The sequence below is a fragment of the Anomaloglossus baeobatrachus genome, chromosome 1 (genome assembly GCF_048569485.1).
Source record: "Anomaloglossus baeobatrachus isolate aAnoBae1 chromosome 1, aAnoBae1.hap1, whole genome shotgun sequence".
NCBI lineage: Eukaryota > Metazoa > Chordata > Amphibia > Anura > Aromobatidae > Anomaloglossus > Anomaloglossus baeobatrachus.
In genome coordinates, this window is record NC_134353.1 from 891,889,312 (window position 1) to 891,907,007 (window position 17,696).

Consider the following 17,696-nt stretch of genomic DNA (forward strand, 5'->3'; position numbering starts at 1 on the left):
CCCCTCTGCAGATCAGTCTTTGGTGGTCTGGGTCTCCAGGCTTTTAATCTTGATTATTCTGAAGCATGATTATTTCCTGACTCCAGCACTGAGGGATGTTGTAACACTAATGCTTGCAGTCTGGGGGCACTTAAGGGTTAACAATAGGAAGCCCTTTTTCTTTTCCCATCCACCCTGTCCTGTGCTTGTCTGCACCATTTCTCTAGTAGAGGGGAGTAAAACAATCTCCAGGTGGAGCACTTCACTGCCAAGAGCACAGGCAGGGGCTCCCTGGTGGGGCTTGCTTTCCGTGCTCAGGCTGAGTGCAGTGCTGGTGGGCAGCAGCTCAGAGAAGTTGGGAGTTTAGCAGCAATTAGTAGCATCCAGATCAGTGCAAGGGATCAGTGATCTCTGTCTGTATCCAGCCTTCAGGAGCATCCCCCTCCCCTCCTCGGGGACTCCCCCTTAACTCCTGGGTTTCAGATGACCACCTCTGCCTGACCCCACCAAGAGACATCCCACCTCTGCATTGTAATCACTGTCATTTACACTTCAGCTTCCAACTTGTCTACAGCAGAGCAGACTGCTCATCTCCAGGCGGAGGCGGAGGAGTGGGGTTGTCCGTGGATTAAGACTTTTTTTGGGGGGGAAGTGAACATGTCATCTCTCTTTTTCCAGGCACTGCAGACTTTTACATGCTGCGAGCCTGCCGGGAAAGTGGGTGTATGAAGTAGAGCAGACAGGGCAGAGCAAGCCAGCAGCATCTTCTGGATGAGGGTCTTCAGGCGCCAGGAGGAACCTCAGCTGTGGATGGTCTCCTAAGGAGTTATGGATGGTGATGCCCTAAAGTCTCCAGCACAGAGCAGAGTCCTGGGAGTCAGTGGTCACCAGGTCCCAGATCACCCCACCTTGGATTGTATCTTTTCATTATGTGTCTTTCCATGAGGCATCTTCTGAAGCCCTCAGCCTCAGTACAATGTGGAAATGGATACTGACACATGGTGCCCCAGGCTTATGTCACCTGCCCCGCTCTTTGCTCCTCTTGTTCTTGGTTTACTCCTTGTCTGTCACCTGTAATGAGGTCTTGGGGAGAGGGTCAGTGCGCCCCCCGGAGATCTCCTCTAACTATTCCAACTATTCCTCTGGGAGACACGTGCGAAGTTACAACTACCTTCAAGGAGATATTCGCTTCAGGAAGCTCTTCTCCTTCCACAAGTATTTCCTCAAGATCGATGACACCGGCAGGGTCAGCGGGACCAAGAAGAATGACTGCCCCTACAGTGAGTAACCTGCACCCCTGGCAAGGGGGCAAACCAGTGGCACAAAGTGCCTGGGCAACTAACAAGCACTTAGATTGTGGATGACTAGGACAGAGAATGCTGTGGAACAACTAACTAGTACATAGATTGTGGATGACTAGGACAGAGAGTGTGATGGAACAACTAACTAGCACATAGATTGTGGATGACTAGGACAGAGAGTGTGGTCAACTACCTAGTACATTAAATGTGGATGACTAGGACAGAGAATGCTGTGGAACAACTAACTAGTACATGACATGTGGATAACTAGGACAGAGAATGCTATGGAACAACTAACTAGCACATAGATTGTGGATGACTAGGACAGAGATTGTTGGGGAACAACTAACTAGTATATATGACATGTGGATGACTAGGACAGAGAATGCTGTGGAGCAACTAACTAGTACATAGATTGTGAATGACAAGGACAGAGAATACTGTGGAACAACCAACTAGTACATGATATGTGGATAACTAGGACAAAGATTGCTGTGGAGCAACTAACTAGCACACAGATTGTGGATGACTAGGACAGAGATTGTTGGGGAATAACTAACTGGTACATGGATTGTGGATGACTATGACAGAAAATGCAGTAAAACAGCTAACTAATACATGAATTGTGGATGACTAGTAAAGAGGGTGTGGTCAGCTAACTAGTACATATGTGGTCATGTAACCAGTACATGACATGTGGCTGACTAGTACAGACAGTGTGGTTAACCAATACATGGATTGTGAATCACTAATAAAGATGGTGTAGGCAACTAACCAGTAAATCGATTGTGGTTGACTATTACAGATTGTGGGGGGCAACTAACTACTGCATGACATTTGGGTGACTTAGAGTGTGGCCAACCAGCGCATGGATTGTGGATGATTCGCACAGATTGTGTGGGCCACTAACTAGTATGTAGATTTTGGATGACTAGTACAGATAGTGTGGACAACTGGAACACGAAATGTTGATGATTAGTCCATACTGTGTGGGCAACTAACTAATAAATGAAATGTAGATGACTATTACGTAGAGTGTGGATATTTAGTACATTAATTCTGGATGACTAGTGTATGACATCTGGATGACCAGCCCAGATCGTGTGGACAACTAACTACTACAGAGTGTATGGGGAACGAACAAGTACATAGATTGTGGATGACAAGTACAGATAGTGTAGTGTACAAGCTAGTACATGGAAGCAAGGGAAACCATCCAGAGATGGAGGATGACTAGTGCAGGAAGGTGGGTGAACAGTGCAGGGAGTGGGGACCTTAGTAGTCAGGAATGGTGGTGACCAATGCGGGAGATGCTGTAAGCAGAACAGGGAATGTGGCTCGGTGCAGAGACATAACAGTACCCGGAGCTCGGAGACTACTCTACCCAGTACTATGGCTGAGAAGGAATATGGCTAAGAAGTGACAAGGATGGAAACTTTATACTATGGGTTATTATTGCAGACATTGTATGACTAGTACAGTGACTGTCAATGACCAGTACAGGGAGGGTGAGTGACAGGTAACCAGTAAATATGCTGGGTGAATAGTGCATGTCATGGAGCCCAGCCTGAATGCCTTCTTCATACACGGTGGGTGGCGATTACAGGGAGTGTGCCCCTGACTAAGAGGGTGCAGAGTCTGCTGGGAGTGTGGGTGACTACACCATGGAGTGTGCCCCTGACTAAGAGGGTGCAGAGTCTGCTGGGAGTGTGGGTGACTACACCATGGAGTGTACCCCTGACTAAGAGGGTGCATATTGTGCTGGAGTGTGGGTGACTACACCATGGAGTGTGCCCCTGACTAAGAGGGTGCAGACTGTGCTGGAGTGTGGATGGTTATATCATGGAGTGTGCCCCTGACTAAGAGGGTGCAGACTGTGCTGGGAGTGTGGGTGACTACACCATGGAGTGTGCCCCAGACTAAGAGGGTGCAGACTGTGCTGGGAGTGTGGGTGACTACACCATGGAGTGTGCCCCTGACTAAGAGGGTGCAGACTGTGCTGGGAGTGTGGGTGACTACACCATGGAGTGTGCCCCTGACTAAGAGGGTGCAGACTGTGCTGGGAGTGTGGATGACTATACCATGGAGTGTGCCCCTGACTAAGAGGGTGCAGACTGTGCTGGGAGTGTGGGTGACTATACCATGGAGTGTGCCCCTGACTAAGAGGGTGCAGACTGTGCTGGGAGTGTGGGTGACTATACCATGGAGTGTGCCCCTGACTAAGAGGGTGCAGACTGTGCTGGGAGTGTGGGTGACTACACCATGGAGTGTGCCCCTGACTAAGAGGGTGCAGACTGTGCTGGGAGTGTGGATGACTATACCATGGAGTGTGCCCCTGACTAAGAGGGTGCAGACTGTGCTGGGAGTGTGGGTGACTATACCATGGAGTGTGCCCCTGACTAAGAGGGTGCAGACTGTGCTGGGAGTGTGGATGACTATACCATGGAGTGTGCCCCTGACTAAGAGGGTGCAGACTGTGCTGGGAGTGTGGGTGACTACACCATGGAGTGTGCCCCTGACTAAGAGGGTGCAGACTGTGCTGGGAGTGTGGATGACTATACCATGGAGTGTGCCCCTGACTAAGAGGGTGCAGACTGTGCTGGGAGTGTGGGTGACTATACCATGGAGTGTGCCCCTGACTAAGAGGGTGCAGACTGTGCTGGGAGTGTGGATGACTATACCATGGAGTGTGCCATTGACTAAGAGGGTGCAGACTGTGCTGGGAGTGTGGGTGACTATACCATGGAGTGTGCCCCTGACTAAGAGGGTGCAGACTGTGCTGGGAGTGTGGGTGACTATACCATGGAGTGTGCCCCTGACTAAGAGGGTGCAGACTGTGCTGGGAGTGTGGATGACTATACCATGGAGTGTGCCATTGACTAAGAGGGTGCAGACTGTGCTGGGAGTGTGGGTGACTATACCATGGAGTGTGCCCCTGAGTAAGAGGGTGCAGACTGTGCTGGGAGTGTGGGTGACTACACCATGGAGTGTGCCCCTGACTAAGAGGGTGCAGACTGTGCTGGGAGTGTGGATGGTTATATCATGGAGTGTGCCCCTGACTAAGAGGGTGCAGACTCTTCTGGGAGTGTGGATGGTTATATCATGGAGTGTGCCCCTGACTAAGAGGGTGCAGACTGTGCAGGGAGTGTGGATGGTTATATCATGGAGTGTGCCCCTGACTAAGAGGGTGCAGACTCTTCTGGGAGTGTGGGTGATGATACCATGGAGTGTGCCCCTGACTAAGAGGGTGCAGACTGTGCTGGGAGTGTGGATGGTTATATCATGGAGTGTGCCCCTGACTAAGAGGGTGCAGACTCTTCTGGGAGTGTGGATGGTTATATCATGGAGTGTGCCACTGACTAAGAGGGTGCAGACTGTGCAGGGAGTGTGGATGGTTATATCATGGAGTGTGCCCCTGACTAAGAGGGTGCAGACTCTTCTGGGAGTGTGGGTGATGATACCATGGAGTGTGCCCCTGACTAAGAGGGTGCAGACTGTGCTGGGAGTGTGGATGGTTATATCATGGAGTGTGCCCCTGACTAAGAGAGTGCAGACTGTGCTAGGAGTGTGGGGGGTGGAAATGGTCCTTTTACAGGCGGTAAATCCTAGGGGGTTAATGAGCTGTGATTGTAGTCCTGACACCCTGTCTGCATGCTGATGGGACAGAAAGGCTCCACTAGGGTCATAAACCCTGGCACGCAGACCTGGGAACCTTACTGGACATTGCAGCCATTAGCTTTGCTGAGGGCATCATGCAGCTCGTCAGCTGTTGTTGAACTATAAGTCCCAGCAGGATACTGTGTGTTTGGCTTGCACAACAGCTGACGATCTGCAGAATGCCGAGCTCTGCACTATTTGCTGTAAGAAGGAGCAGAGATCTGGTGCTTGTGTCTATATTAGTCTGTGGATGTTTATGTAATACTTGCTTTCAGCAATTCGCCTTTTACCACTAATATTTCATTTGTGTACTTATTCCTTTATTATTTACTAAATAGTTTGAGTAAACTCTTGCTTTTTCCTCCATAGCGTACAGTACAGATACAGCAGAGCTGTGCACAGTTCATTGTTATCGGAAATTTTACATAGGACTGCAAGAAATCATAACCTACTGTAATGTGCTCACTTTGTTATGATGCTTATGATATAGGTGCATGCTGTATCACTTGTACCCCAGCGTTATGACAAGAGGAAATGAACACTTCTCATACATTTGTCCTTGTAAAGCCCCCTGCTTATCCCTGCAGACATATAGAAAGTGTCGGGATCAGTCATAAAGGATCCAAATGTGTCCAAAATCCCACCTAAAAGGGAAGAGTGACATAGAAATACAACCATGTATTCTCATTACTCGGCTTTCACCTGCTGGGACGTTTAATTCTCCATTATATAAATGCATCCAAATGAAGCAATCTAAGGCTATGTGCGCACACTGCAGTTTTGTTTCTTTAGCAAAAAACGCACTTTTGTCCGAAAAACGTATAAAGAAGCATGCGTTTTTGGTGCATTTTGGTGCATTTTGCCGCGTTTTGGTGCTTTTTTGCCACGTTTCGGTGCATTTTTGCTGCGTTTTGGTTTGTTTTTGACGCGTTTCAGTGCATTTTTGCCCATGCGTTTTTTTCACTAAATTCAATGGAAAAATTGCAGGCAAAAAAGAAGCAACGCACCCACAGATTTTCTGAATTCTCATTGGCTTTGCTGGGGAAGGAAACACATGCAGTTTAGGGCCACAAACTGCACCAAAACTGCATCAAAAACTACACTGTACGCACAGGGCCTAAGGCTGAGGTCACACGGAACAGATCCTGCAGAGATCCGTTGGCAAAGTGATTTCTGCCAGATCCATTTTTTTAACATTGGACTCTACGGAGAACAGATCTGTTGACAAATTAATATTTATCTTCCATTTGTAACGGATCCTGCAGAGATCCATTGGCAAACTGATTTCTGACTGATCCGTTTTTTTTAACATTGAAGTCTACGGAGAATGGATCCGTTAAAGGATTACTACTTTTCTTCCATTTGTAATGGATCCTGCAGAGATCCGTTGGCAAAATGATGTTTGCTGGATCCATTTGTTTAACTTTGGAGTCTACGGAGAACAGATCCGTTAACGAATTACTACTTATCTTACATTTGTAACAGATCCTTCAGAGATCCATTGGCAAACTGATATCTGCCTGATCCGCTTTTTTGGATATTGAAGTCTATGGAGAATGGATCCGTTAAAGGATTACTACTTATCTTCCATTTGTAACAGATCCTTCAGAGATCCGTTAGCAAAATGATGTCCACTGGATCCGTTTTTTTAACATTGGAGTCTATGGAGGATGGATTTGTTAACGGATTGCTATTTATCTTCAATTTATAACAGATCCTGTAAGAAAAAAAACGGATCCATTACAAATACAAGATGACTAAATAGCAATCTGTTAACGGATCCATCCTCTATAGTCTTAAAAAAACGGATCCGTTACAAATGCAAGAATAACATGACTAAATAGCAATCTGTTAACGGATCCGTCCTCTATAGTCTTAAAAAAATGGATCCATTACAAATACAAGAATAACATGACTAAATAGCAATCTGTTAACGGATCCGTCCTCTATAGTCTTAAAAAACGGATTCGGCAGAAAAGTTGTGTTTGCAGACGTTTTTCCCATCGGATCTCTGCAGGATCCGTTCTATCGGATGAGGATATATCGTTGACGTTCCTTTCTTTTTTTTCGGTATTTTGCTCTTTTCCACCATATTTTATAGTGTTGTGGACACCCATGGGCTCTCACCCCCTTTCCCAGTCCTCTCTATACATTTGCAACTATGTATCCATTTCACCGTGGAACGTTTATTTGTAAATGTTCCATTTGTTTCTAAATAAACAGAAAAAAAAAGAACCTCAGGATGATAGAGATCTGCAGGAGTAAATCTTCCGAGTCTGAGAGTAATTATCCTTTATTATTTAAGGAGTGTATATGATCTTAAATGAGAAAGAGTTGATTTGTGCTTAGGAGCGCGGCTCTGGTTCTGATTAGGGTGCAGGGCCGGGGTAAGGGATCATATACTGTACTATGTACAAATCTTACAAGTACACAACAATAATAATGACTACATCACTGTTTTCTTGCCTTGTTTGGATACATTTGAATTCTGTGACGAAATGCAATCACAACTCGCTTACATATGGCGGATGATTGCTGGAATGCCTCGCTCTCTCGCGGTGATTATACGTTTCTTCTGTACAATTTGTGTCGCTAGATTTTGGACCTGGACCTGTCATTTGCATTATAGTCTCCGTTTTGTTTTTTTTTTTGCTGCGTATGCTTTCTGCGAGCACCAGATTTACATTCATAAGAGACCCATAAATCTAGATTTATACAAAACCCCTATGGTGTGAGTTACCTAATGGGTTTGACCTCCCCTTTTCTCAGCATATGTCCATATGAAGACTGGATAGGGGTCTTTTTTGGGGTTCCTAACCTTTGGCAATATATTCCACTGCGTAGGAAGGCTTTTCCCGTAGCCTTTCCTAGTCATCTCATGGAATTTATATACGCGTGTAGCAGAGCTGACTTTATGCTGTGTAAGGCTGAGCTCACGCGTCCTGTAATCATCCGAACTGAGCCATTGGGAAAATTATGTTTTTTTACCATTGAAGACAAGATCCGTTAACGGATTTCTATTTATCCTCGATTTGTAATGAATCCTGCAGAAATCCATTGGCAAACTGATTTCTGCCTGATTATTTTATTAATATTATTATTATTATTATTATTATTTAATATATATTATTATTATTTAATATATTACTATTTTTAATATATTATTATTTATTATTATTATTTAATATATTATATTATTATTATTATTATTATTATTATTTTGATCCATTTTTAACATTGGAATCTATGGAGAACAGATCCGTTAACGGATTGCTACTTATCGTCCATTTGTAACATCCTGCAAAGATCCATTGGCCAACTAATTTCTGCCTGTTCCCTTTTTTAACATTGGAGTCTACAGAGAATGGATCCATTAAAAGATTACTACTTATCTTCTACTGTAATGGATCCTGCAGAGATCCGTTGGCAAAATGATGTCTGCCTGTTCCCTTTTTTAACATTGGAGTCTACGGAGAAAGGATCCTTTAACGAATTACTACTTATCGTCCATTTGTAACAGATCTTGCAGAGATTCATTGGCAAACTTGATTTGTGCCCAATCCGTTTTTTTTTAGTATTGGAGTCTATGGAGTTAATCAGTTAATGGATTACTACTTATCTTCCATTTGTAATGGATCTTGCAGAGATCCGTTGGCAAAATGATGTCTGCTGGATCCGTTTTTCAACATTGGAGTCTATGGAGAATGGATCTGTTAACGGATTACTAGTTACTTTCCATTTGTAATGGATCCTGCAGAGATCCTTTGACCAACTGATTTCTGCCTGTTCCCTTTTTTAACATTGGAGTCTACGGAGAATGACTCCATTAACAAATTACTACTTATATTCCATTTCTAATGGATCCTGCAGAGATCCATTTGCCAACTGCTTTCTGCCTGTTTCCAGTTTTTAATATTAGAGTCTACGGAGAACGGATCCGTTAACGGATTACTACTTATCTTCCATTTGTCATGGATCCTGCAGAGATCCATTGGCAAACTGATTTCTGCCAGATTTGTTTTTTTTAACACTAGAGTCTATGTAAAACGGATCTGTTAATGGCTTACTATTTATCTTTTTTATTTGTAACAGATTCTGCAGAGATCCATTGGCAAACTTATGTCTGCCAGATCTGTTTTTTAACATTGGAGTCTATGGAGAATGGATCCTTTTGCATTTGTAACGGATCCTTTACAAATGCAAGAATAACGGATGGCTAAATAGCAATTCATTAACGGATCCATTCTCCATAGATTCCCATGGTAAAAAATAGATGCGGCTGAAATCAATTCTTTAAAAAAGGGAAAAAAAGTTGTGTTTGTATTATTTTTTTCCTAATGGATCTCTGCAGGATCCGCTCTAATGGATGATTACAGGACGTGTGAGCTCAGCCTTACATATTCAGCTCTGCTACATCTGTCAAACTAAACACTGCCCAGCTATTAGTGGATTATAACCATGCAGGCTCCTATATTCGTTGGCTTGACACGCCATTGCAGAAACCTCAATAGCTTTTGGTGGATCAGGCAGGATTTGACCTCTAAATCTCAATTTGGCCGTTACCAATCGAATAATTATTAGTGATGAGCCAATACTAAAACGTTTGGGTTATGGTTACCGAATACTCACGAAGGATGAACCTAATGCAAGTCAATCGGGAACTCGAACATTTTTCTTAAAGATTTCCCAGAAAAATGCTCAGGTTCCATGTTGAGTTGCATTAAGTTTGTTATTCGTGACAAATACTGAACTAGTACTAGGTATTCGGTAACCATAACCCCAACATTTTAGTATTCTCTCATCACTAACAATTATCTTTATATGCAGGAACGGACACAGACAGGAGAGTGTCCATGGTAAAGAACGATATATATGGGACCCTTGTAGTTCTGTGGCTCACCATAATGCACAATCCCACCTGCTTTGGAGGTAGATGTGGCCTCCTTATCTCTTGGGCCCCTGTGTGGCTGCCAAGATTGTGCCACTGTGGGCTACAAAAATGGAGTTTATAGACAAGATGTGAATATTCTTTGAACTTTTGGATCCAAAATGTATCAACTTTTCTTCCAGCACCCGTGTCTATGGACTGTTTGGTAGAACGTCGCCGGTTCACTGGTGGACACAGACAAAAAAGGGCCCCTATCCCAGAACAGCATATGGGCCCCTCTGATCAAAATTCACAATTCCACCTACTTTGGAGGTAGAAATGGCCCCCCAACGTCTTGGAAAGTTGTACCAATGATATATTCGCCCCTGGGCAAATTAATACAGGAGCCAGGTTGCCTAAAGTATCCAGACTTTCATTACTAGAACCAAAGTCTAGAGATATTTTCTAATAATTTCTGGATCTTAGAGGGATCTTCTTGGGTCCGAAAGAGCAGATAGTCTAGAAGTCAACAAAAACCTATGATAATGCTTACCCAGAGGGTTCATCAGTAGTCAGCTTGATCTTTTATGTACATGCAAAAAATTGGGCCAAATATGGACATTTTGGCTACACAGCGTTTTACCAAGTTTTTCTTCTTGCCTCCTCCTGTAATCTTTATCCTTGTAGCTACTTCTGCTTACTGAGTGCAAGCTCCATAACCTGCATAGACAATAGATTGGACGTGGAACCTATAGAAAAATGGCGACAACTAACTTCTATGGCCACCTGCCTATATACATGGATCAGACTAATGCATGGCATCCCTAACTGGGCGGATGTGTAATGTTTAAAACGTTCTTTCTATTGACAAAAGGCACCAGGTTGTCCTCTGCTGTAGGCTAATGTTTTGGTTTGTCGGTTGTCAGGTCACCTAGATCCAGCTGGTCCTTAGATTGTGTTAGCTGGATCCACTAGTTATGGTGAATATAATAGATCCACATTATCCTAACTTGCAAAAAATACAGATTTTTGCATTGTTTTGGGCAGTAAAATCACTGTAGACAGATGTTGACTGTAAGTGAATTGGAAGTTATAGTCATGGGCAGTATTTAGGGTGTTTGCATTTTTGGGCTTGTATTTTAGATTTTGATGTTTTTTTCAAACACATATTTGGAATCTGACTTTTTTTCAAATGTGGTCTAATATGATATAATGTACCCTATCTATCCATCTATCCCTCTATCCCTCTATCTATCTATCTATCTATCTATCCCTCTATCTATCTATCCATTATCTATCTATCTATCTATCTATCTATCCCTCTATATATCTAATATCTATTTATCTGTCTATCCATCCATGCATCTATCTATCCCTCTATCTATCTATCTATCTATCTATCTATCTATCTATCTATCTATCTATCTATTTATCCATCCATCCATCCATCCATCTATCTATCTATCTATCTATCTATCTATCTATCTATCTATCTATCTATCTATCTATCTATCTATCTATCTATCTATCTATCCATCCATCCATCCATCTATCTATCCCTCTATCTATCTATCCATCCATCCATCTATCTATCCCTCTATCTATCTATCCATCCATCCATCTATCTATCCCTCTATCTATCCATCCATCCATCTATCTATCCCTCTGTCTATCTATTTATTTATCTGTCTATCCTAGAGCATCCAGAGGTCACGGCTTAATACAAGTCTATGAAAACCTTGTATTTGCTCTCATAGACTTGCATTGAAACCTTGTGACGTAACTTATGACTTCTCACCAGTCAAAAGTTACAGGCAGAAGAAGGCATCGCGGGGCCAAAGCAGCCCAAACAAAAAAATAAAGGTGCTGGAGGGTAACATAAGCCGGGGGCAGTGGGGTACATTTAAAGCACCACTCCAGCGCTGAAAAAAGAGAAGTGATACTATTTAATTCTTGTCAATTAAAAATGAATGAAGGGATGAGAAATCTAAATCAAATCAGCATTTGGTGTGACCGCCCTTTACCTTCAGAACAGCATCTCTTCTAGATACACTTCCACACAATTTTTAAGAGAACCTCTCAGGGAGATTTTTATAAACATCTTGGAGATCTGACCCCAGATCTTGTGTGTATGAGACTTCTGCAGATCGTGCTGTCTCTCCATGTAATCCCACAGACCGGATGATATTGAGGTCAGGGCTCTGTGGGGGCCGGATCATCACTTCCAGGACTCCTTGTTCTTCTTTATACTTTAGATAGTTCTCACTGACATTGGCTGGATGTTTGGGGTCATTGTTCTGCTGCAGAATATATTTGTAGCCATTCAGATGGCTCCCTGATAGAGTTGAGCGGACTGGCAATAATCGGGGTCCGGCGGATCCGCGGCGGGCTGATAAAGAATTCCGGATCCGATCCAGAATCCGGCCCCCATAGAAGTTAAAGGGGAGCGGAATCCGGGGAGGGATGGAGAGAGAGAGAGAGAGGGGGAAAAAAAACAAAAAACGGATCCGGGTCGTGCACCCGGAATCCCGCGTCCAGGTCGGACTCAGATCTGCCGCTCAAACCGCGCAGATCCGGATTTTGCCAATCCGCGTCCGCTCAACACTACTCCCTGTATGATGGATAAGTATCTGTCTGTATTTCTCAGCATGGAGGACACCACTAATCCTGACCTATTATGTACGGTAATTCCAAAAACTGACAAAGAGCCTCCATCGTCTTTCATTATTCCTCTTCTCCATCCCTCTGGGAGCAAAGTTCTTTCAGTTACAGTCAAATATTTTACACTGTGACTTATCAGTCCAGAGCACCTGCTGCCATTCTTAAGCTGGGTTTACACGCTGCAACATCGCAAAGGACATCGCTGTAACGTCACCGGTTTGGTGACGCAATTGCGACTTCCCTAAGTCTCTGCTAAGTCTCTGGTGAGCGTTCAAACAGGCAAACCTGGCCAACAACTCAACAGCGATCCGGACCTGCAGAGCGACTTAGCTGGTTGTTGGGGACGTTGATAAGCAGCCTTTTGAAAGGGAAGTTGCTAACAAAGTCGCTGAACAGGATTCACACACTGAAACTTCATGCTGCACTGCGGGAAACAAAGGACCTAGGAATGGTCCTGAACGATTTGTAACGATTACAACTTCACAGCAGGGGCCAGGTCGCTGATAGGTTTCACACACTGCAACATCGCAAACAACATCGCTATTGCGTCACAAAACCGGTGACGTTACAGCGATGTCGTTTGAGATGTTGCAGTGTGTAAACCCAGCTTTAGATTTTTGCTCATAGTTGAGCCACTTGATCCCGTTTCCATATCTAATCTGTGGCTTTTTTGGCTGCAATTCTTCCATGAGGACCACTTTTGGCCAGACTTCTCTGAAAAGTATTGGTGTAGCTGGGTCCTATGGGTTACTGCCATTTCTGAGCTGATGACACTGCTGGACATCTTATGTTTTTGATGGGAAGTAACCACGATGTGTCTTATTTACTGCACTAAGCAGTTTCCTTGGTCAACCACTGCGTCTACGGTCCTCAATTTTGCCCATTTATTGATGAGACTTGAACAGCACATTTTGAAACCCAGTATCCATGGGAGAGGTCTTGCTGAAGCTATACTGTAACTACCTTGTGTCTTGTTGCTGCGCTTATTCCTTTTATGTTGTTTGACCTGTGACATGACATTGTCTTCCACAACCTCACCATTATGGCAGAGTTTGTTTATTCCTCACCCAATGCCGCACTGCCGTGAATGAGAGGAAACTCCAATAAAAATTGCTGGTGGTTTTATTATCAACACGTTTCGGAGATGTCTTGCTCCTTCATAAGGTCCAGATCACATTAAATTCTGATTTTGACCTAATGAAGGAGAAAAACCATCAATTTTTCTTAGAGTATCCTCTCATGGCAGCACGGCATTAACCCTTCCTGCACCATCCTGAGTCCAAGATTTAGATTAAAGATTCAATGAATGCTTCATTGGTAAAATCCAGCAATACACCGTAGATGTGGGGCGTGAGAAAAAAAAAAGACGACGCGTTTCGAACCTTATCTCCATTCTTTCTCATCGAGCTTTGAGAAAGAACACAGCTAGCGTTCAAAACGCATCGTCTTTATTCCTCACCTCCAAGTACCGTATATCTTGCTGGATTTTAATGATAATTTTGGGAAAATAAATATTCATGGAATTTTTAATCTGGAACATTATGTTTTCATTAATGTTTGTACAAGTGTACCTAGAAGAATTGAGGCTGTTTCAAGGCAAGGGGCGGATACACCAAATATTGAAGTTACATTTCTCCTTTATTCATTCACTTTGCAATTCGTTAATTGTTAAAGGAACCCTGTCAGCTGCAGTATGCACCCCGAATCACGAGCAGTTCTAGGTGTATATTGCTAATCCCTGCCTAACCGTCCCTGTATACACTAGCATAGATAAAGGGATCTTTAGAAAGAGTATTTCTAAAGATCTTTTATCATATGCTAATGAACACAGGGACTAGTCCCAAGGGCGTTATATCCCTTGACTAGTCCGTCCTCTTAGCATGTTAGCACGCCCACAGGGGTGTACTAACATGCTATTCAATGCAGTGTCACCAGCGGTGCCGCACATACCTGTGTTTGCTGTGAATGCTCATCTCAATTCCCGACACTTCCGGTCATGCGCACTACAGGTAGACCCCTCTGAAGCTGGGACCTGTACACCCGGCTTCATATACTGCGCATGACCAGAAGTACCGGGCATTCAGAAGTGCGGTCACAGCGAACACAGGTACGCGCAGCACCACTGGTGATGCTGCATTTAATAGCATGTTAGTACACCCCTGTGGGCATACTAACATGCTAAGAGGGCAGACTAGTCGGGGGATATAACGTCCTTGGGACTGGTCCCTGCGCTTATTAGTACAAGATATAAAATCTTTAGAAATACTTTTCCTAAAGATCCCTTTATCTATGCTACTATAGGCTGGGACAGATAGGCAGGGATTAGCAATATGTACCCAGAACTGCTCGTGGTTCCGGGTGCATATTGGACCTGACAGGTTCACTTTAAGAGTAAACTATCATTACTTCTATTTTTGAATACATCCTTATTTTGTAGCATTTTTTCAACACCCGCCTAACACTTTTGCACAGCATTGTATATACCGTATACCAGACCACAGTAACCGTAGTTGTCATATTGTAGTAAATGCTGTACTGGAATTCTTTTTCTTTAACTGCTGATTATACATGCTCCATCAATATTATCGCCAAGTGAGACACTGTATATACTGTTCTTATCCAAGTGAGTGAGACAAAAACTTTGAGGATTTTGTGACATGTGCATAAAACATCTTGCAACATTTTCGAAATCGCAAAAGTGTTGTAAATGTATCCCAGCAAATAGCAAGTGTAAGTAGTCCCGCGTGTGACATACATCAGGAGACGTCTCATTGCATCTGCTACTTGGCTGAGACAAATATGCACCCTTTTTCTCCTTATTTCTCTCTTTTATTTCCCTCCTTTTTTCTCCTCTTTTCTTCTTTTTCTCTCTTTTTTTTCCCTCCTTTCTTCTCTTTTTATTTCTCTCTTTTTCTCCTTTGTTTTCTCTTTCTTTTTTTTCTCTATTTTTCTCTTTTCTCACTATTTCTCTTTTCTCTCTTTTTTCCTCCTTTTTTCTCTCTTTTTTTCTTTTCTTCTCCTTTTTTTTCTTGTTTTCCCTTTTTCTCTCTTTTCTCCTCCTTTTTGTCTTTTTTTTAATCCTTTTTTTCTGTTTTTCCTCCTCTTTTACTTTTTTTCTACTTTTTTTCCCTTTTTTCTCCTTTTTTCTTCCTCTTTCTCCCTTTTTTCTCTCCTTTTTTCTTTTCTCTCTTTTTTCTCCTCTTTCTCTTTTTTTCCTCATTTTTTCTTTCTTTTTTCACCTTTTTTCTTTTTTTCCCCTTTTTTCTCTTTTTTTCTCCTTTATTCTCTCCTTTTTCCTCCTTTTTTCTCTATTTTTCTCCGTTTTTTCTCCCTCTCTCTTTTTTTTTCTTTTCTCTCCTTGTTTTCTTTTTCTTTTTTCTCTTTTTTTCCCTCCTTTTTTCTCTTTTTTCCTCCTTTTATTCCTCTTTTTTTTTGTCCCTTTTCCTTACTTTCTAATTTTTTTCTCTTTTTTCTCTTTTTTTCTCATTGACTTCATTATTTTTTTATTATTGTTGCAGTTTATTACTATTACATCTTGTGTGTTGTTTACTCCTCGGCTGTCCGGTGTGGCGTGTTTGCAGCTTTTTATTTGTTTGGTTGTTGCTGTATCAACCTGACAGCGAGTTCTTATGATCCATCATTTTAGTAATTGTGTTGTGGTGCTACACATGCAGCGTTTTTCTTGCTCTTTAATCAAGTCAATAAAGCCGGGTGGCTTTGATGTTGTCACTGTCGTGCTACCGTTCCCATTTGTTAATCCAGGCAGATTGTTCTGCAGCCAGACACCCAGTGTAGCTATTACACCTCTTGTTTGCGGAGTCTCAGGATTGTCCTTTGATAGGTTAGCAGCTCACTGCAAGTTTCTATCTTTTATGTCTTGTAGAGTCAATGGGTGTATCCCATCTCCCAGGATCATCCTGACTTTAATCCTTAATGTCTTGTTATTTTTTTTGTTGTTTTTTTTAACCCTGCCAAAGCAAACATGTGTTATTTGCATAGGTATCTGCTTTCATCGATGCCCGAAAATCATGGTTAAATGTAAGTTGTGCCGGGTAAAGCACTTTACAGAGTTGGTAGACGCAGTAACCTTGTTAGTATTTCACGTACCCAGCAAACATATCACTGAAACGCGCAGGGGGTCGCCAATAGGAAATGTCTCAGCTATGTGAAAAATGTAATAAAATGTCTAGAAAATCTTTATGCAAATCCCTCACGATAAACAACACAGTACAAAATGTTTTGTGGACCAATTGGAGCAAAAGATGCTACATATTTTTGTGTATTACTTAAGCAGGACAATACCTCTGCATAGGGTTGTTATTATTATTATTATTATTATTATTTTTATATAGAGCACCATTGATTCCAGGAGAAGGGGTTATATACAAAATACGGATTTAAATTACAGTAGACAGACTAAAACAGAACGGAGAGGGTCCTGCCCACATGAGCTTAAATTGTACAAGATATTGGGGAGGGTCTGCAGTAGGTTGGGGTTTTTTCGGTAGCTCCGGTGGTGGTGAGGGTGAGGTGGCAGCTCCGGTGGTGGTGAGGTGGCAGCTCCGTTGGTGGTGAGGTGGCAGCTCCAGTGGTGGTCAGGTGGCATCTTCGATGGTGGTGAGACGGCAGGTCCAGTTGTGGTGAGATGGCAGCTTCGGTGGTGGTAAGGCGCAGCTCCGGTGGTAGTGAGGTGACAGCTCCAGTGGTTGTCAGGTGGCATCTTCGGTGGTGGTGAGGCGGCAGGTCCAGTTGTGGTGAGATGGCAGCTTTGGTGGTGGTAAGCTGGCAGCTCTGGTGGTGGTAAGGCGACAGCTCCGGTGGTAGTGAGGCGGCAGCTCCGGTGGTGGTGAGGTGGTAGCTCTGGTGGTAGCTCCAGTGGTGGTCAGGTGGCAGTTTTGGTGGTGGTGAGGTGCAGGTCCGATGGTGGTGATGTGTACGCTCTGGTGGTGGTGATGCGGTTGAGGGGTCATTGCTTTCTTGAAGAGATGGGTTTTCAAGTTCCATTTGAAGCTTGCGAGTGTAGCAGATAATTGGGCGTGTTGGAATACAGAATTTGGTGGATGCTCTGGAGAAGTCTTGGTGGTTGGATGAGGAATGGATAAGAGTGGAGGAGAGAAGGAGGTCTTGGGAGGATTCCGTGTGGAAAGATATCGGGAGATTAGTTCTGATATATATGGAGTAGACAGATTATGGACGGCTTTGTAGGTCACTGTTAGTTGTTTTAATGGAAT

At 43.3% G+C, this 17,696-nt stretch overlaps 1 protein-coding gene across 1 annotated transcript in view; it reads left to right on the plus strand.

Annotated features, from left to right (window-relative positions):
- Positions 1-351: 351 nt before the first annotated feature.
- The window catches only part of FGF10 (fibroblast growth factor 10), a 172,440-nt gene continuing 155,095 nt past the window's right edge, over positions 352-17,696 (plus strand). The window contains exon 1 of the mRNA XM_075326757.1: positions 352-1,259. Coding sequence (XP_075182872.1) covers positions 956-1,259 — 304 coding nt within the window. The 5' untranslated portion in view covers positions 352-955. The remainder of the gene's footprint in view (positions 1,260-17,696) is intronic.